The 22,470-nt window shown below is 39.4% G+C and overlaps 1 protein-coding gene across 1 annotated transcript in view; it reads right to left on the bottom strand.

The window, feature by feature from the left end:
* PDCD11 (programmed cell death 11) overlaps window positions 1-22,470 on the bottom strand; it is a 1,563,481-nt gene that overhangs the window by 254,431 nt on the left and 1,286,580 nt on the right. Inside the window, 1 exon segment of the mRNA XM_044056566.1 lies at window positions 15,683-15,860. Coding sequence (XP_043912501.1) covers window positions 15,683-15,860 — 178 coding nt within the window.

The following is a 22,470-nucleotide window of genomic DNA, read 5'->3' on the forward strand; positions in this document are numbered from 1 at the left end:
CCCTCTGAGATACTGCTTTAGAAGAGGATGAGAGAAGAGGTGGGGTCTGTGTTGTAATGAGCTGAAATGGCTGAGGCATGGATTTTTATGGAAGAAAAAGACAGGCCCTTACGAAGCATCTCAGTTAAGTATTGCAAAATCTGAGGTAAATTGGGCACTGCTGTGCTCATCCCTTGAGATTGATTCCAGGCACAGAATCTTTTCCATTTGTCAGCATAACATTTTCTAGTACTAGGTCTTCTCACCTCAAAAATGACATCTATCACAGGTTTGCTGAGAGATGCTAAAGGTGAATTTAAGTGATTAGCCAAGATGCAAGATTCATTGTTTGGAGCTGAGGGTGCAGAATTTGGTTCTCCTGCTGAGACAGTAGGGAAGGTGTCTGAGGCAGGTGCCACGGAGAAATGTGTGACACACTGCGCAGGAGTGGGTACCAGTGTTGGCGAGGCCAGTCTGGAGCAATCAAAATCATTTTTGGTTTGTCCTGTTTGACTTTTAGTAGAACTTTGGAGAGCAAAGGCAGAGGAGGAAAGGCATAGACGGATAGGTTTTTCCAGCTGAAGGATAGAGCATCCACTTTCCAGGCTTTTTTGTGATGAGTTATTGTGCAAAACTTGTCCAACTGGTAGTTCTGGGGTGAGGCAAAAAGATCTATGTCTGGGCTTCCCCATTTGCATGTCAACATGTTGAAAATCCATGGTTCCAGTTTCCATTCATGAGGGTCCATGAGATTTCTGCTTAGTTCGTCTGCCAGCACATTCTGCTTTCCTGGCAGGAATTGAGCTTGTAGTTGTACTTGGTAGCTCAAGGCCATGTTCCACAATGCCATGGCTAGTCTGCAGAAGGGGTAGGAATGTGTACCCCCTGCTTTTTCATGTACCACATAACTGTGGTGTTGTCCGTCTTTATAAGTAATTGTCCTGGATGAAGGTAGCCCTTGAAGGCTGTCAGTGCATTTTGTACAACTAACATTTCTTTTTGATTGATATGAAGGCGCATTTGATTTGGGCTCCATTTGTCCTGAATGCACTTCCCTGCCAGATGAGCCCCCCCCATGCATTGTCTGATGCGTCTGTAGTTGGGGTTTGGGTGGCAGGGGGTGGTGTGAATGGCAGTCCCTTGTTTTGGTGGCAGGCCTCTGCCCACCATAGGAACTCTAAGAGCAGGCAAGGTATGATAAGAATCATTGTTTCCAGGCTGTGACAATGTTGACTCCATAAATTTAAGTACCACTGACGTTTCCTCATATGCAGTCTTGCATATGGAATTAGAAGAATGCATGTAGCCATGAACCCCAAGGCTTGCAGTATTTGCCTTGCAGATAGCAGGGTTTTTGTGGCCACCTGTTTGAAGTAAGTCACCAAATGAATTTGCTTTTTTGGTGCAAGGAAAGCCATCTGGGCAGTTGCATTCAAGATTGCACCCAGGAATGTAATTTTTTGAGAGGGTACCAGTTGAGATTTCTTTTCGTTTATGGTGTACCCTAGACAGGTTAGAAGTCTTTTTACAAAAGCCAGATGTTTTAGAAGAATGGCCTGGTTTTCTTCCAGAATTATACAATCGTCCAGGTATGGATATATTTCAATATTTCTTTGCCTGCAAAATGCAATTACTGGAGCCAGGCACTTTGTGAATATCCTGGATGCAGTAGACAAGCCAAAGGGCAGTGCAGAGAACTGATAATGCATGCAGCCTGCTTTGAAGCGTAGGAATCTTCTGCAAGATTCCCTGATTGGGATATGCAGGTAAGCCTCTTAAATCTAGAGTTGGCAACCAGGCATCCTTGCCTAGCATAGGAAGTAACTGGTGAAGAGTCAGCATCTTGAATTTGGGAATGTCCAGAAAGGTGTTTAGAGTAGACAGGTCCAGAATTGGATGATGTGTCTTTTCTGGGTACCAGGAAAAGTCTGGAATAGAAACCTTGTCCCTTTTCCTCTTCTGGTACTAGTTGAGTAGCCCCCATGTTTAGGAAGGAAAGTACTTGTTTCTGAGCCTCTGCCCACTGATTTGCGAGTAGGTCTGGCCACCCGTTTGAAGTTGGCAGCATGTGGAAATGAAATCTGTATCCCTGGGACACTATTTAAAACCCATTTGTCCTGGGTTATACGTTGCCAGTTTCTTGAATGAAGAGACAGTTTTCCCCCCAGACGTAAGTGTTTGGTAATTTCAAAGGGAAGTCATTGAGACTGTTTACCATAGGGTGGTGCCTTGTTGTTTCCAGATTTGGAAGTGGAAGCACCCCATTGCTTAGTCCTGAAAGTCCCTTAGGACTGAAACCTGGTGGTTTTGGAATGTCTGGGTTTGGCCGGAGTGGCTCTGGAAGGAGCTGGAAAGGACCAGTTCTTAGTAGGCCAGTGCCTACTAAATCTAGGAGGTTGCACTTGCAAGAAATTTTTCACAGTTTGCATAGATTTAGCTTTATCTTCCATCTTTTTTAGAACTTCAGGTTTATTGCCAAATAAGCAGTCCTGCTGTAAAGGAGCATCCAAACGTTTTGCTGTAAAATGATCAGGCAGAGATTCCTCCTTAAGCCAAGCATGTCTTCTAAGCACAGACCCAGTAACAGCAGCCCTACAAGAGGCATCTAAGGAATCAAAACCACATTGCAAAGTATGTTTGCCAACTTGTTCAGCTGAATGCAATAAATCCTGCAAATCTTTATTCTCCACACAGTTAGAAATGAACATCATTTTCAGTTTAAGCAGTTCCATGACATGCTGTTGATATTTTAGCATATGGAATTGACAGTTTAAAGCCCTGATTGCTAAGGCTGCAGAAGTATAAACCTTTTTACCCCATCTATCCAGCGCCGTGGAGTCTCTATCAGAAGGGGTAGGATTTTTAGAGGTAGAAGCCTTAATGCCCTTGAGCCCCTGAGAAATGGTTTCAGGGTCTGCAACAGGATTTTTGAAAAGGAATTTGTGGGACTCAGGAACTCTGTAGTACCCGTCTGGTTTGCTAGGGGCTGGAGGCAAGGAATCAGGGGGCCATACTGGATTCTGAAAACACATCAACAATATCTAGTACAGGAGGTACAGCCAAAGGCCTATGCTGAGGAAGAAGGAAATCCCTATGCCTCTTTTTGGCTTCAGAGAAATCCTGACTTTCCCAGTGGAAATGCTCCCTTAAGGTATGTAAAGTTTCCCCAAACGAGAAATCCTTAGGCGGAGAAGCAGAGGGAATGGAATCCTCTGCATCAGAGTCCTCATAAGTAGGTATGGACAAATCCAGATGATTAGAAGAGTTAGAAGAAACTGAGTCCTGTTCAGAAGATTCAAATTCAATCCTTGGCCTTTTGGGTGGGGGTGTTGACTACCCCTGATTAGAGTAATTAAATCCAGCCATTTTGATCATTTGTTTTTAGGCATAGGGGCCTGAACATGTGGCCTGGGTGTCGGTTTTTAGACATAGATCGAGATTTAGGCCTTAGCACTGAAGTTGGAGTCTGTTTAATATGCAAGTCTGTAGGCCTGAATACACCCTCAGAAGCCGGTGCCTGCTCTGCTTCTCCGGACCCATCCAAGGTAGAGACATCCGCGGGTTCCATATGTGAAGCATCTCGCAGCATACTGGACTCCAAATGGGTCTCAGTAGAGGCCTGCGAATCAGAAGTAGTGGGTATCAGGGTCTGCAAAAGCGTCTCACTGAGTACCGGCAAACTGGCGACTGGCTTAGGAGAAGCATCATCTGCAGTTTTGGACCTCAACAGCCTATCTTTGTCTTTTTCTTTGTGTTTTTTCAGTATTCCAGTAGCCGGATGGCTAACCAATGTAATTTCTGGATAATTGAACCGAGAACCGAAATATTTTGAAGCAAAAATGTACCGACTACGGATAGTGCGCTGATTAAATAAAGCACAAAACTGACAGCAAGGTACGTCGTGGTCAGGGCCTAGGCAAGGAATACAGTACAAATGAAAACCCTTATGAGGTATTTGCTTCCCACAAGTAATACAATTATTAACGTTTACTGACATCGGTAAGGAGCAAGAAAAAGTTTCCCCAATGGGGTACTTAGCTTTAAGTTGAAGACTTCAGTTCTGAAACTCGAAAACAAAAATTTCAGGAGTTGGCCGGCCGGCACTTGCGAACTGCTTCTGCTTCGGGCACCGCGTGGCAAGAAAGACTGATGTAATGGCGTCGGCTACATGTTTTATACCCCTGACAACCTGATGTCATGGAAGAAGGGACAGCAACCGACGCAGGACCCAAGACTTTGTTAATTAGGCCGACTGAGGGCAACCTGCTAGCAGATTACCCAAATGTAATAACTGTAATGAACATCCCCTCTCCACCACATCAAAGGCTGAAGGAGAATGGACATCCTAAGAAGTGTCAGCAGGAGCCGTTACCCTCTGACCAGACAGGGGAGTCAGAGCAGAGACTCCAGGAGCTGAGATACTGAGGGAAATACTGCACTCCAACACACTTGGAGCCGACAGCAACCCCTCAGATCCAACTCCAAAGCTACGTCTCCCGGTCAGATCAGACACGCTCAAGGCAATGGCCGGCTTCAAGATACAAGGTACCACTGGCGCCGACCCCTCGACTGAGGGTCCTTGGATCCAAGGGCTCTGAAACCAAAGGCCAGATCAGAGAAGGAGTGATCGAAGTAAAGAAAGGCTGCAAGTTTCCCCCTCCAGAGGGAGAGAGGGCTGGCAAGACTCCCATCTGAATATGGGTACGGATAAACCTCTGCATCATCTTCTCTATCGCCGCTTTACTAAAGCTCTGGGTGGAGTGGGAGGATGAAGCCACTGACACCAGTCTGGAGTGCCAGTAATGGGAAGCCCATACAGGTGACCAGATCTGGGATTCCTCCGGCTCTGGGGAGAACCTGGGAGAATGGAGCTGGGGAGAAACAGGTCTGGTTTCTGGCCTAACATTCGGCAGTGGGCCAGCCAGAGCCAAGCGGTCGGGAGACTGCTTCCTCCACCTGTCCTTCTTGGGCTTCTCCCCTTCCCCGGACCTCTTGGTGGGGGTTTGAGTCCCAGAGACCGGGGAAGAGGTAGAGGCTGCTGCACCTGAAGTGGAGGGGTGTAGGGGCTACAGTTCCTGAGAAGGGGACCAGGCCCTTGAGAATGAGTTTATCCCTCCTGTCCTAAAGTGCCCTGGGATTAAACCCAGCACAGATAGGGCACTAGGTTTGTAGGTGGACCGCCCCCAAATACCACGCACAGTGTGTGAACATCAGCCGGGGAGAGCTTATGGCCACACCCTGTGCACTTCCTGAAACCTAGTTTAGGGGTTTCAGCCATGACCCTAAACAGGCTCAGAACACACACACACACACACACACACACACACTAAAGAATGAACAGGATAGATGGAAAGAGAGAAAGGACATTTTTTTTTTTTTTTTTTTTTTATTTCCGATGACTGCATGGGGAGGATAGAAAGTAAAGCTAAGAGGAAAGTTAAAGAAGGAAGCAAAAAGCACAATAATGCACTCAAAACCTAATGACTAGTCAAGAACTCGGACCACAATGCTTGCTTTTCCAGTGGCAAACGAGATCTGAAAGGAGGAAGGAGACAGGGGGCATTATGGGTAAGGGGAGGAGCTTGGAACTCAGATGAGATGCTGGATATGCGGCTGTGTCAGATCAGATACAGATCCATAACCCACAGGTTGAAGATCAAATGAAGTCAACTACTTCAGATCGGAGACTTTCCATGTTGCCTAAACAATGTTTTGCAATATTCTAAGAAATGGAAAGATCACACTGCCCCAGAAATTCATATTACGAAAAGGAAAAAAAATTCCTACTATATAAAACAGCATTTGACAAAAACATTCTTTTTGAGCTTTGCTTCCATTTCACATCCTTACTGATAGGAAGGCAATATGTAATGGTCCTTCTATCATACACCAGCTAAGCATTTGATGCACACAGCAGAAGAGAGATAAGGCCATTATATGCAGAAGTAATAGTATCAGAGGATTAGTACCCACGTCATCAGCCATGAAGATGACAAGTTAAGTCTTATTTTCAAAAAAATTAATTAGCAAAATGCTATGAATGCCAACAGGAAGTTGCAGTCTGTCAAGTGGAAAAAATTATGCAGGTTCTATGTGGACTGCCCCTATACATCAAGGTTCTGAAATTGATAGGCTGTCAGACTCCACCAGCACAGACACCATGTGGATGAGTTTCTTGGGAGGCCAAACACCACTAGTCCTAAATGACTTGTGCAAAACACAAAGATTTGTGTAGTCAAACTCTTTAAAGTGCCCTGCTGAAGAAGTGTCACATCCACTTTTTAAGTTATGAACCATAAGCTTTGTATGGATAAAAGATATGCTGCTTAAAAGCAAAAACAAGTTAAAGGAAAAAGCTGTGGAAATGCAACTCAAAACTGTAGATGCTGCACTTCCAAGATGGCTGCATGCTAATCAAAAGTTTAATTTTCTCTCTCCCAGTGTGAAAAAAGAAACTTAGGACAAGCAGCCAATATTTTCAGCTGCAGTAAAATTCATTTACTGGCTAGTAAGTACACTGACTGGATGCCAGCAAAGAAGAAAGTTAAAGAATCTGAAAGAAGTTCAACCAAAAAAAGATGAAAAATCCTGTGGCTATACAGCAAAAAAAACAGTTCAAGCTTCAGTTTTAATACAAGATATGGCTTCCAGTAATTCAGAGGAAAATAAAAGCAAATGTAATCAGAGGTGATTAACACTGAAGTATATCAACTAAAATAAAAGGCCGGAAAAAATACAAGAAGCTTTAATTAGCTATTCAGATGAACTGAAAACCATAAAAATCAGAGGTGGAAATGAAAAGGTTGGCCGAATACAAGACTTCTCAAGAAGACACGTTTCAAAAAATGGTAGAGTTAAAAGACACAGCATGCAAAGGAAATCTTTTTTTTTTTTGGTGTACTACAGAAACTGGAAGGAACCGAAAGCTCAAATAAGCACTTGGACCAGTGTTCTACAGCAGGATTTGTTAACTGAAAAGGCAGGGTGAATGCTCAAAACTTTGCCTTGAGAAAGCAGCCATGACCTGTATTAATAAAGATGCAATCACCAGCAGAAAGAGCTGACAAAACTGTGACAGAAGGGAAAAGTGCAGCAGAGTGTTTGTGGAAAAAGTTTATTCACTGCACACCAGGCCAAAGAGAAGCAAATTTATCACAGACATCAGAGAATATCAAAAGGCAGGTATGACATTTCAAGCTGCTGCATCCAGTGTCTTCAGAATATTTTTTCCTGTTGGATAAAATACTTTTTTGAATGCAGAACAGGCTAAGAATGAAATAAGAACGCTTATCCAACAAAAAGTGAGCAAGCAGACAGAAGGTAACTGTCCTTCTCATCCATTCTGACAAAGCTAACAGACTGTGCCAGCGAAACCTTTTCCAATGTTCCAAAGGAAAATCACTGAAAGATGGAAAAAAGCACATGAGTTGACGAGAAGAATCAGGAGTACCCTGGACTTGGGCCAGTGTGTGCATGTGTGTGGTGGTGTAGATAAACATGAAGATGACCAGCCACACTGAAATTGGTGAATAAATGTGAAACTATAAAACATCAGTCACATTTGTGAAATATGGGTTTGCAAGAAAAAGTGGCTGAGATGGACTGGATTTTTGCTGACAACAAAAAGGAAAAACTAAGTAAAACAATTTTAATTCTTACTAGCATTTGTATAAAACATTTTATGATACAAACTGCATGTGATATTAGTAAAGCGGTTTTGTGCAGTGAGAGGTATTTTAAATGAGTGGGAATCATTTCATTAACTGCTTATGTGTTGATACTAAAATAACAAGCAAACAGGTACATTTTTAGTTGTGAGAAATGCAGGCTTTAATGTACAACAAGAGGAGAAAGGCTTGACAAAAGCAAGTTTACTGCGGAAGTGCTACGATCCTCTGCTGCTGTATGGAAGTATTGTAATTATACTACATGCAGGATTAAGATACTCTCTCTTATTTTTTCATAAGGGTGAATGTTTAGATTAATGCTCAAGTTTGAAATCATGGGAAGTGAATAAAAGATAGCAGCCTTGATGCTTTAATACATTTAACAGAATAGTGTACAGTTTAGTTTTACTTTAAGATGCCAGTGCACTTTTTCCCCCTCAGAGCTAAATGTTTTTTTTTAAAGCATACAAGTGTTTTTTTTTTCTCATCTGAGAGGTGAATAGAGATAAATGAACAGAAAGCAATCAATGTGTAAGTGGGAAGACAGGCTGTACAATGCAACTTAGCATGGATAACCTTAATTTTAGGTTAGGCAATGCCTGTGGGTGCAGCTGTTGATTTGGAGTAATTATTCCTATTTGGAGGGATAAACTTAATTTTTTGAAAATGTACATAGTTTTGTGCAATTGTTACGAGTTAAGGGGATGGGGATATTCTGAAAGTGTATCAAGTTTTTTTTTTGTTTTAAGGGTTGTTAGTAAAACAAAAAGCTTGAAAATGTGACAGTTTCAACTGGAGATGAGAAGAAACAACTCTATAAAAGATCAGCCTGCCAAATAGTGCATGGCATGGCTAAGTCATAACCAACCTGACACTGTAGCCATCTCTGAAACTTGGCTCAAACCCCACATCTCTGACTCTGAAATCCTACCCTCTGGATTTCATACTCTTAGATGTGACCACCCAAAGAAAAAAAAGTGAAGATGTTGCATTAATCTACTCCAATCTACTTACCATAATTCCCCTACCAAACTCCATTCCTAAATTCACCAATGCAGAACTAACAAGTCGGTCTATTAAAAATTAATAATCACAAAAGCCTCTGTATCATCGCCCTTTATATCCCACCTGGAAATAATGTCTCAACCCTTGAAGACATACTCCAATAAGCCTCAGTTAAAATTAACCTTGAAACTTACATACTCGGCAATGTAAATATCGACTGGAATAAAATCAACATTCCCATACCATCCCTGTCCATTAACCTCTAACTTTACTCAAGTAATCCACTCCATCACCAGACCCAATAAAACAAATCCCCCAGGATCTACTCTTGACTGGAGCTTAGTCACCCATCTAAATAAAATTATCAACTCTGACACCATCCCTGACTCTATTGGTGACCACGCTTTGTATTATTTGATATGTATTAATACTTGTACTTTTAGTTTTATTGGACTGCTATCTTTATTGTAAATCTGTTTCATGGAGCTTTTCTCCCTGGTTCTCCACTGAAAATGGGCTCTCTGGGCCCAGTGGACTTCCCCGGTAATCAAACTGGAAATAAAATAAATAAATAAATAATAATTAGTGCATGCATGTAACAACAAAAGCTGGAAATAAACATTCAAAAAACTGTCACATATATAATGTGGGGACAACAGTTGTTTTATTATAACGGCTACATTACCCATATTATCCCAGAATGTAAATAACCTTACCTGTATAGACAAAAAGGAAATAACACTGAATTACATACATTAACAAATGCAAAGTGCAAATAGCAATGCTGCAGAAGACACATTTGGTAAGAAATGAGCACGCGAATTTGACAAATAAGAGATTTCATAATGGATATTCAGCAGAATACTGGGACAAACATAAAAAGGGGAGCAATTATGCTAATTGCAAGAGGGGGTCCAATAGTGACAAAATAAGGAAAAAACAATAATGGTACATTTGTGGTATTAAGAGGCTATTGGCAAAGGAGGAAGATTATGTTGGCATGTATTTATATTATGCAAAAAATGGTATTAGGGAACTTAAGAAAATGTTGAGAAATACTTAGTTTTCAGCACATTATTTATAGATGGGGACTGGAATTTGATTTGCAGCAATGAGGATCAGGGGGGACCTAGGAGGAAAATTATAACAAAAGAAGGTAGAGTTCTGAAGAAACATACGAAAACATTTGGTATGGAAGATGCAAATTCAGTAGCAGGAACTCAGACAGCATTTACATATTCTCCAAGGTACAACTAGGGTAGATTAGATAGAACTTATATTTCTCAGGAACATGTGCATTTAATTGAAAGTTTTGACACATCCAATAACTATTTCAGCTCATGCACTGATAATAAAAATGCAAAGTAATGAAGTAAAAATGAGGCACTTGTACTTTCCCACAACTTAAAGAGAAAGGAATTTAAGGAATGGGTAGTGGAAATTATTCAAGAGTTATTAGGGAATATAGAAACATCTTCAGACATTATAGCTAGTGATTGGGATAAAATGAAAATGGACTAAGAAAACAGTAGAAATAAGAAAAAGATATGGTTAAGTAGCAGGAATTACTTAAGAGGGTGGCTGACAAATGTTAACGTAATGCAGAATAAGGAGAATCTCACAAAACAAGAGGAGGTGTAAATGCAGAGTGTTGAGAAGATAAGGGTGTAGCTGAATAATATGAATGAGTTTAGAAAGATTGCTATATAGCAACTGTTTTTTGATACCTCCAGTGCACACAACCTAGGCAACAGGAAGTAGAAAGGGTTGTCTCCAAACTTAGGGAGCCCATAACAAGGAAAATAACCAGAGATCTAAAGATGTATTAGAAATATTCTGAAAATTTTATGCAAATTTCCATAAAGCAGAGAAATGAGAAAATCAAGAGAGTATAAATGGATATATCTATGAAAGACTTCATTATGGCAAGGTTAGAGATACATGAGGCTCAGCAATGAACAGTTAAGATAGGAGGAGGAGAGAAAAACGATATGAACAGATAGTATATTCCTGTTGAAGTTTTGGAAATTAGGAAGGAAGAAAGTGATAAAGATTTGGAAGACTTTGTTTACTAGTATTTGAAAAGGAGGAGAAGCACCAACACCTTGGAAGAAAGCTGTGGTGGCTGTATTGCCTAAAGATGATAAAGACCCACCAGACCCAGCTTCAAAATGACATTTCAATTTTAGGATTAGAAAATGTTTATGTCTATACCAGCTACAAAATGGTAAAGGTGTTGCCAAAACTGATCGGTATGGATCAATGGGATTTTGTAGAGTGAAGGTAAACATTTGACAACATTAATGGAAAAATGATAATCGTGGAAAGAAGCAGAATGAAAGAAAATAACACTGTTGTTGGAGGGTTTTGATGCAGAGAAAAAATTCGACAGAGTAAGCTAGAATTTTAAAAGTAGGGCAATGAGGGCATTTGCATTTCCTAATACATTAAAAAGGTTAATTAGGAGGATATATGACAGATCGGATGTAAACATTACAGTGGGAGTGTTACTCTGTTAAGTCGCATTTGAACACAGAAACCAGGCAGGGGTGCCAGTTTCCCCTTTCTTATTTGTTTTATATTTAGAGCCACTGGCAAAGACAATACAGGTCTCATAAATTCAAGAATACAACCAGTATGGTAATCAAGAAAAGTTGGCTTTATTAGCAGATGACATTACTTTGTACCTCATAAATCCAGAAAGACACGTCAGTTTTGTGGAATAATTTGAGACAGTTTCAAGTCTTTTGGGGACACAGAATTAATGAAGATAAAACAAAAGGTATAGCCATAAATTATGGTGGATATAAAAAGTGTACACACCCCTGTTAAAATGCCAGTTTTTTGTGATATAAAAAAATGAGACCACAATAAATCAGTTCAAAACTTTTCCCACCTTTAATGTAACCTATTAACCTGTACAATTCAATCGAAAAACAAATTTGTTAGGGGAAAATATATAAAAAAATTAAAAAATGTACAATAAGCTGGTTGCAGAAGTGTGCACACCCTTAAACTAATACTTTGTTGAAGCACCTTTTGATTTAATTACAGCATTCGGTCTTCTTGGGTACACACCTGCCATCAATTAAAGAAACTCTGATTAACCCCAAATAACGTTCAGCTGTCCTAGTAGGGTTTTCCTGACTAACTCAGTTGCCTGCTACAGCTTACAAAGCATCAAAGGGATCTCATTGTTGAAAGGTATCAGTCAGGAGAAGGGTACAAAAAATTGGAACATAGTGAAGACAGTCATCAAAAAGTGAAGAAAATATGGAACAGTGACGTTGCAAAAAAGTGGATGTCCCTTCAAAATTGATGAAAAGACAAGACAAAAACTGGTCAGGGAGGCTGTCAAGAGACCTACAGCAACACTGAAGGAGCGGCAGGAATTTCTGGCAAGTACTGGTTGTGTACTACATATGACAACAATCTCACATATTCGCTATATGTCTGGACTATGGGGTAGGGTTGCAAGATGGAAACCTTTTCTTACACAGAAAACTATCCAGGCCTGGCTAAAACTTGCAAAACAATACACCAAGTCTCCCAAAAGCATGTGGGAAAACATGTTATGGTCTGATGAGACCAAGGTTGAACATTTTGGCCACAATTCCAAAAGGTACATTTGGCACAAAAACACTTCGCATCACCAAAAGAACACCATCCCCACAGTGAAGCATGGTGGTGGCAGTATCATGTTTTGGGGTTGCTTTTCTTCGGCTGGAACTGGTGCTTTAGTCAAGGTGGGGGAAATTTTAAACAGTTCCAAATACCAGTCACTTTTGGCCCAAAACCTTCAGGCATCTGCTAGAAAGCTGATGATGAAAAGGAATTTCAGCTTTCGTAACACGACAATGACCCCAAGCATACATCCAAATCAACAAAAGAATGGCTTCACCAGAAGAAAATTTAAGTTTTGGAATGGCCCAGCCAGAGCCCAGACCTAAATCCAATAGAATATCTGTGGGGTGACCTGAAGAGGGCTGTGCACATAAAATGCCCTCGCAATCTGACAGATTTAGAGCGCTTTTGCAAGGAACAGTGGGGAAATATTGTCAAGTCAATATATGCCATGCTGATAGACTCCTACCCAAGAAGACTGAATGTTGTAATTAAATCAAAAGGTACTTCAACACAGTATTCGTTTAAGGGTGTGCACACTTAGCAACCAGCTTATTGTACTTTTTTTTTTTTTTTTTTTATATTTTTTCCCCAACAGATTTGTTTGTTTTTCAATTAAATTGTACAGGTTATAGGTCACATTAAAGGTGGGAAAAGTTTTGAAATGATTTATTGTGGTCTCATTTTTTTATATCACAAAACCTGGCATTTTAACAGGGGTGTGTACACTTTTTATATCCACTGTATATACCCACACACAAATCAGTTCAACAATACCCATATTTATGCCAACATGATAAGATTAAGTACGCAGGGGTATGGAATAAAAAGACTTCTGTTATGACAGCTAAGGATATGGGAGAAAAGAATAATAGAAAACTATGACATTGAGCTCCTGTTTATGAATATGGACAGTATGATACAAGCACTGAAAATGTTTTCAGTCCCCTTTAGTTTTATATATGGGTTAGGCATGTTTTAGCAACCAGAGGAGAAGTTGTGGACAGTAACAGGGTCGAAGGAATTTATCTGGCAGAAGAAGCAGGCAATAGTTAAGTGGGGTAAGTTGATCCTGCCAATAAAGCAAGGTGGTCTAGGATTACTTGACTTGGAGATATTTTAGAGCTACATAGTTAAGACTCATGTGTGTGTGTGTGTGTGTGTGTGTGTGTGTGCGTATATATCTATACATATAACATGCAGAATGTTCTAATTCAAAATGAAAAGGGATGACAAAGCGGGGGGGGGGGTCAAGAAATAGTGTGTGGGATTTTTAAAGCAGATCCTTAGGGAGAGTACTAACCACACAGATTATTATATTCATAAAGTAGCAGAATGTATTCTGAGAACTAAGCCAACATGAGAACAGAGAAAGGACACAGTGCGTGATTCCATAACTTGGTTCAACACATACAAATTGACAACATAAAACCAACATTCTTACAAAACTGTAAAAATATATCTAAAAAATACATATAAAAAATATATATAAATATAACATATACATAAATTACCTGTTAAACTGATGAAACATGATATGCTGAACACCAAACTTCATTATGCCATAACCAAAAACGGTTTGATACTAATTTGCATGTGTTGAACCAAGTTATGGAATCACGCACTGTTTCTTTAAATTCAAAAATATTTTGGCGCTAAAAAGGGTTATTCATCAGTAGTCATGACTACTCAGTTCTGATAAAGTCTGGTTTACTCAGATGAAAGCGCTTAACCTAGTGGTTCCTTATATACAGATTTTTGCATTGATATATTGTTTTCAGTTGTTGTGTTGACAATAAATTTTATCCAGTGTCTCTTGTTCGAGTCGAGCATCATTTTGCGAGTCCAATTTCCAGTCCTACGTGTTGTGGATATTTATCTTGTCGCTTTGCTTGTGTGTTGACCTAGAATGCTGGACAAATGACAGTCACAAGAAAAAATGTGTGATGTAAAATGTATGTAACTGGAAAAGCATTAATGTATGTTAGCCTTGCATGTTAGAGTCTTGAGTGATAATTGTTTATATAAAAAAAGACTGCAGATGCAGTTCATGTCATTAAGTATCTAAGGTATGTGAACTGCTGTTTTTAATACTAAACAGATTTCAACTCCCTATTTTCACAATATATGCAACTATAATAAGGCTAAGTACTCCCAGACACACACTACGAATGTCAACAAAAAGCCTATAGTTCCCACCTGATGTGCATCCAAGTTAGTGACCTAGGAAGCTATATATTCTCTGTATTCTATGGCACAATGCAAATCCAAACGTTTCTGGCTAATGTAGGGATGCAATGATAGGAAGATGCTGGCCACCAGTAATACCATCTGCTTTTCCTTCAGCATATAGAAATGGAGTTAGGTATCCATGAACACTAGAAATATAATACTTTACATAAAAGGCAGCAGATGCAGTACAAGGTAATGACAGAAATGTGATGGGAAAATGAAGATGCAAGGTACCTGTGGAAATGTTAAGGAATCAAACAGTGAACAGTTAAGCGAGGTATGGCACCAGGCAATTTGTAGACAGAATAAGGAACGTAAGATGTGTTTAACTGCTACCGGACACCACAGTTGCCCTGATTAGAGTCCTGTTATTAACACCAAGGGGTTAGCAACAAATTATGCCAATGGGGTTCAGAACCTGGGAAAGGTCAGCTCTGTGGTGCCAAGAAACAACAAAAAAGGTTGTCTGAAAACCACAGCACAGCAATGTGATCTGAGATATCAAAACCCAGTTCAATTATTAAAGTGAAGTATGAGTGGCTTATGCTCCGGGGTATCTATTGCATGTGGTGCTGTCTATGCTGGAAAAGCTTTGAAAACTTTAGCCAATCTTATGGTGATACAAGTGTAGAAAGCAAAGAAAAAAGGAGTAAAAATTAAGAAACCAAAGTCATTAACATAAAATAATGTCTGATCAGCATACCCAAGAATATTTTTCTCTTCTTAGTGTTCACTCCAGTTAACTCCACTTTTCTGTGCCTGTAATTACACCACAGAGCACAAACTAGCAAAAATAAATCTACTGAAACTATAACAAGAATAATCTACAGAAAGTACCACTTACTGCTTTTTTATCAGCCATGGTTGTGGACTTGCTGAATATAGTAATTGACGTAATGAGTGTTATCAGACTGAGACCATTACTTGCATTTACAATGCTGCCGTAAACTGGGATCACATTGTTTTCAAGTGGGACAATTAGTGTAAGTGACTCCAGTGAAAATAAAACCCCACAGCAAAATGAAAGATCTATCTGTATGCCGTACTGAGGCTGCAGTGTTTTTGTGCATGTACATACTGTTTTGGCAAGGCTTATAACTTGCTGTATTACAGACTATGCAAGCAATTTCCATTATCTGTCAGTATACAATGTACTGCCTACTAAAGTGCAAGACCTGTTCATTTTCTGAATTCTCTCTCTTTCGTACAGCTTTTTCTTTCAAACGTTCTTCCATCTCTTCTATTTCTACTTTGTGTCTGAGGGGTAGGTTCGTGGTACTTGGAAGGAAGTCTGGTTTTCCAGTATCCCCAGGAAGAAGAGACAGTCTCACTTTATTTTGTTTTCTATTTATCCTATAATAAGAAAGAGAAAAAACATGTTATACAGAGCTGAAAAACATACATTATGCAGAGGAATATAGTTTTTCCTCAATATACACAAAGAAAATTAGTAAGAACAAACAGTGTATTGTGAATCATGAAATCATTCCATGGTAAGACTGCATCTTCCAAGATGCATCATGATAACTTGACTGCCAAACACTGTTCTACAGCAGCAAGCAATCTATAACCTCCCAAAGTAGAAAACCTTTATGGTACCTCACATGTACACATATCAGCTCTTAAGAGAGGTTGCTGTAGGAGGTAACATACACAAGTATCATTCATCCAGTTGCACACATCAAGGCAAACTTCCTCAGTCCAGAACAGGACCAGAATGATATAAAAGTCTGAAGAGATAGCTATCACCTCCTCCTAGATTCTTCTACAAGAAAGTATAGTTGTGTTACAGACTTACCATAATTGTAGATGTTTGAATATGTTCACTGCTGCAGTAATGACTCTTGAAAATGTATGCAACACAGAATCTGATAGGTAGCTCAATTTTCACAGCTTTTCACCCTTCCTCCTCTTGCCTGGTGGACAACCTCCCACCTGGATATCAGGATTATAAGACACATACCATCAAAAGGTACTTCATGCTCTAGCGGTTTGAATTATGGTGATCTGGTGCCAAATTCTTCCTGTTCTCGTGATAATGATCCCCAGGGTAAGTAGTCCAACCAGAAAATCCCGTAGCTGCCTCTCCAGGTTCTAAGCCACCCTGATGATGAAAGATGCCTAGTCAGTGGAACAGAAAGGGAGAGAAAGAAGATGACTAGGATACTCACCGCCAACAAAGGATGCCCATTGGGTTTCTGAAAAAAGGGGACAGATGCAGGGGTTCTACATTACCATATAGAATGGTAAGAATTTCGAACACTCATATGAGCGAAAACGCAGGAGAACAAACTTGCTATTGTGGGGGCTGTGCCCCCCCCACACCCCCTGCTAAGTATATACTCCAACTCAGAGGTTGCACTGCAGTGACGCAAGGACAAATATTCCAATCCTCACTGTACTGTGACCCCAAAAAAAACAAGTGCGTTCTCATGCGTTTTCACTCATATGAGCATTCGACATTCTTACCATTCGATATGGTAATATAGACCTGATGCAGGTAATGCTAATGCAACAATAAATGTACTCAAAACATCTACAGTTATGAAAAGTTCTTAACACAACTCTAATACACTCAACATACAACTCACTGTTTCAGTAATCTCTTAGGAAGATTAAAGCAGATTATGGACGAATGGGTCACTCGCCCTTGGGAGAGCATAACCCTAGGAGTCCCTGCAAAAATGCAATATCCCTGGACAAAATAAACACACTGTAATGCTTGAAAAAAAAACTATGGATAGATGACAAAGTGGTTACTTCCAGAGTGAACTGTGTATCAATTCCCCTAAAGTAAACAGTGGTGGCGGCAGTGGCCTTATGGAAATGGGCCTTAACATAACCAATCACTCAATGTCAATATACTAACAGAGTGAGTGCACAATATACAGCATTGACAGAGGATGTGTGTTCGGCTCTGCCAAGAAATTGACTGTAGCCTCTGCAGTACATATCCAAAAACACACACACACATCCCCCAGCCACCCACAAACAAACAGAAGGTGGTACTGGATGCCAGCAAGTGCACATCAGACACAAAGCAAAGGGGTTACACTTCATTATTAATACCACTGAGCTCTGCATCATAGACAAAGCTGTTCCAGTAACTGGTAGTTCCGCCTTTCTGAAGATTAACAATATTCATCTTTAAGACATGGAAGGCTCTGGTCTGGAGTGCTGAAACAAAGCCACTGGGACAGAGACATGGCCCACTCTTAGAGCAGGGCAGACTGATAAAGGCAGAGTGTGAACCACAGCACATCATACTTGGATGCCACCCTAGGGTTAAGTTCTTATCATACTACTAATGGAGTAATCTCCACTGTCTGAGGAATGACAGGGATCATGACTTTCTCCATGTGGGGTGGAGGATGGGAAGCAACAGTCAGCAAGCAGGGTGTCAAGAGACATAAAAAATCTTTGAAGAATTATAGTTTCAGGAAAGGGCAAGAATCCACACTGGGAAAAATGTGAAAAACATCAAAATCAAGCTGGGTCATCTCTCTTCTTGTCAACAATTCAAGAAATGAAAATAACAAACTCTTAATATTAAATCAATGAGTAGTGATCACTATGAAACAGAATGAGCAAATTCCCAATTATAATCATGTAAAATGAGATTGATTACTACCTAGAAAATAAATCATTTTTTCTACTTGATAGAAAAGGTTGCTATTGCATCCTGTTTTTTACGTACCAAAAGAACACATGAAAACTCTTGAACAGAAAACCTAGACAAGTCTATTAAATAACCAATACACTGTCAATTTGGGGGTACAGAAACATGTTTAAATGAGGCTGAAAAAGTTTCTTTTTTGTCAGAAGAGGTCAGGCTTCTGAAACAATGGAAACAAAAATTGTCAAGGCCAACATGAGGTAAATCAGAATATTTTAGGTAACTTCTAGGATTTTGAGATGTACCCTCCAAAACGGCAGCAAGGAGGGGAAATGCAAAGGCCTGCCTCCTACTCTGTGGCTGAACTTTTACCGGGGTTTGAATGGGAACGCAAGCCACCGAGGAAGTTAAAGTTGGGTGGGGTATCATTCACAAGAACTAGCTGCAAGATGACACTGATCACTGTGATATTCTTACATGTTTGGCCTGAACACCACCTTAGAGAGAGAAAGAAGTCATTTTCAGGACCTTTTTCTATACAGTTTAAACTTGTTACAATGCTGAAAAGGACTTCTATGAAGAATCTGTTAAAGCATCAATCTGCAAGTAGCTCTGGAGTGGGATTAGTACCACCATACTAGAATACTTTCATTTTTGAAATGGCTTTTTTTAATAAAACCAAATTAACAACAAAGCAGCAACTACAATTTGCACAGTAAAGAAAGCATTTGTAAGGCAAACATTTTCTTACTTTGCACCTGCTTTTACTGCTTCTTTAAGATCATAGCACAATTAACACTTGCCATGTACAGAAAGCACTCCGGGAAAGAAACTGCACTCAGCACAACTCACTCACGATGACAACTACAAAACACCACTGGGAACTACTACGTGAAACGAGTTAAAACAGCTTCACCTGGAAAAATTAAGTTAATGGAGAAGACAAATGTAAATAGACTGCCAAAATATTACATTAATTTGATGGAGATGCTAGCCAACCTAACTCATACAATGAATGTAAGTAATACAGAACTAAAGCAAGGTCAGATTAATTTAAATGGATGCCTTTCTCTAATGTTCATTCTTAAAATAAAACTCTACCACTTACATGACCTGAGAGACACCTGAAAACAAATCTAGAGAGGCTGAGGGAGGTCAAGCTTGGGTGTAGAAATCTTTGCATAACCTGCAGAGATATACTTTCTGTGACAATATCTATAGGGTTGGAGTTTAGGATGCCTATGCAACAATTGTTATAAAGTCCTTCTTTGCCAATTTGAAGATAACAAGGATTAGGTCTGCAGTGTCTTTTTTCTTCTGCATTTATAAGCACCTTTGAATCACGGGCCATAGAAGAAAGCATACTGTAGGCATGATACCATGAAAATCAAAGCATCTATCCTCAGTAATGGCTCTGAACAAGTCACTGAGCAAAAGTTTGGAAACAGAGCATTTTCTGGGACTGCAAATACAAAAAAAGATCTATTTGTACAATTGCACATTAATGAACAGTGATACTGAACACTGTTGTACCCATTTTGCATTGTTAAGTTAATGAAATTTTCTTGCTGAAAATGTTTGTTGTGATACATAGACGATTGAAGGAAGATGCTCTGCTTTTAGGGACAGATTCCTCTGAAAGATCCTATTCCTAATCATCATAAAATCCAAAGTTATAAAGCTGACTGTTCAAATGTTGAAAACTCTGATTTTTGTCTTCCTTTATCAAGGCTGCTCTGAGTTGCAAGGATTTCCTTCAGAACAAACTGCACTACCCAAATAGATGTGATCAGATGTGTAGGTTTAATATAACATTCTGCTTACTGTGTTTTGTTACAGTATATCGTGATGTCAGACACTGGAACAATTTTCTTCCTTTGCTCAGTTACCCTGCCTGTCCCTCACATCTTAGTTTATTTAATGAACACATTTATAACATGAAAACAAATCAAACAAAGCTCACGCTCCATTACATAAACCACAGCAGTCAACATTTCTGGTATGCCGTCCTGTAACTGTTGCATGGCAAGCACATTTGCAGTTAAGTTTGATATTTCTTTAACAAATGGGGTTGTTAATATTAGAACTTAAAATCTGCATACTGCATTAAGCCAATATATACTATTCTATGAGCTTGGCATAAATATCGGAAACTATAAGGTAATTAAAAGTGGGTTATCCTGGAGAATTTGGTACTTATTAGCCTGAACTGCATTAATTCAATAATAATTTTTTTCCAGGATAACCTGTTATAGATGAATGGGCACATCTTATATTCAAAAAATAATGAAACATCAGCAAATGAAGCAGTGTGACCTTGATCACCATGCTAGGGGTTTCCTAGAAGAAAGGAAAAAGCTTGAGGAAAACTCAGCACCTACTTGTCCAAAGGCTCTTATTGGTGAAGTGGCAGTGAGAGGTAATATCTTCCTTTCACTTCTACGATTTTAGCAGTCTCTAAAGCAGATGGCTTTCTCCATATCTGTGGATGCTTGAAATTTGATGTTAAACAAGTGCTGCTTTCTTAAGATTTAACTGCTTTAACAGCTTTTAGAATGAATGAATTAAATGTCTACTTTTCAGTGATACACAGTTTCTTTACATTTCCAGTGAAACGAAGGATTTATGATAAATCAGTACTGAAAGTTTAAGGGGTAGTCATTGCCTTTAAACTTAATCACATATTTTACTAATGGACTGACTAGAAACACTTGTATTGTAATTAAGTGTCTTTGTATGACAGGAGGATGCTGAAAGGAAGTCTTGGCTTGCAGAATTATTTTGCAGAGGTACTAAATTCAGTGTATGGTTACAACTAAAGGTTCTTTTTCTTCTACAATTCACTTGCAGGGTTTAGTGAGGTGTGTGTGTGATATATATATATATATATATATATATATATATATACATACACACACATTTTATATATATATATATATATATATATATATATATATATATATATATATATATATATTAGCATCTATATCACCGTATCGAAGAAGCAAAATTGTTGAATGCTCAAAAGAGTGAAAATGCTGAACAAACTCTTTACTGTGGGGGGGCACCCCCCGCTAAATATATATTTCAACTTCGAGCTCGCACTACAGTAAGGAAAGGGCAAATATCCCAATCTTCACTGTACAGCGATCTCAAAAACGGACCCTCGACATTTCGGCACTTTCGCTATTGTGAGCGTTCGACATTTTACTTTTCGATACAGTGATATAGACCCTGTATATATACACCCACACACATATATATATATATATATATATATATATATATATATATATATATATATACACACACACACACATATATATATTTTTTCCCCCACATTACAAACATCTTTAATGAATACATTAAGATAGTGAAAGTGTAAGCACAGGAGGGAAACACATTTGAGCATAACTACTCCACATTACAAAATACAGCAAAACAAAATATGTCAAGAAATATAAGAAACCGCATTGACGATGAAAGACTGAGTGCACACAATAAAATAAACTACAGAGTGGAAGGGCAAGAAGAGTGAGGGGTTTGCACTCATCTCTGGTCAATGCCATTCACAAAATGTACACACAGGCATCAATCCTTTTTGAGCACCTGCAATGCACTGAGAGTAGAACAGGAAAAAAACACTGCCTGGACTTGCACAAAAACTGTTCTGATGAAGATCAGACAACAGGGAAAATATTTTGGAGGAACTCCATGTGTTAGGAGCTGTAGCAGATTTTACTGAAGGGGGTTCAAAATGTGAACAAACAGCTGGTGGCATCATCTTTATGGGTGATGATTGCAGTAGTAGTGCATTGCTTTTAGGATATTTTTGCAATGCTGTAAAAAAGTGGGAAGGAATGCAATGTGGCTAAATCCTTAATGCTTTGCCAGTTTGATCTGAGGAGCCATTCAAGTGGAAAGCTGGATGCGCTTGAGATGGTAACAACTGTTATCGGTATCCACCTTTCCAAATAGCTATGAAAGCTGAGGTGTTAGCCCTTTGAAAACACCTTGCCTAAAAGTCACTGCATCACACACAACCTCCCTAGACTTCTAGGACTATTTTTTTAAGCCTCAGAGTCAAAGATCTAACAAGTAAATTAGCAACATAATCACTCTACAACAGTACGAGGAAATCTCTGAATAGATACTTATAGTTCTGAAAGACACCTGGACTCTACAGACATACTTCAGAATGCTCTTTAAAGCAAGATGGAATTGGAGATGAAGGTGGTGCTCCTCTCCTTTGCACTATCTATCCAAATGACTTCTGTGAAGTAGGACCATTAGCACTGCAGGGGATGTCTAAACTCTGGAAGTCAGGCCACATGGTCTGACAGCCTC

The sequence above is a fragment of the Protopterus annectens genome, chromosome 14.part0 (assembly GCF_019279795.1).
Source record: "Protopterus annectens isolate FY-2018-M chromosome 14.part0, PAN1.0, whole genome shotgun sequence".
NCBI classification, from domain to species: Eukaryota; Metazoa; Chordata; order Ceratodontiformes; family Protopteridae; genus Protopterus; species Protopterus annectens.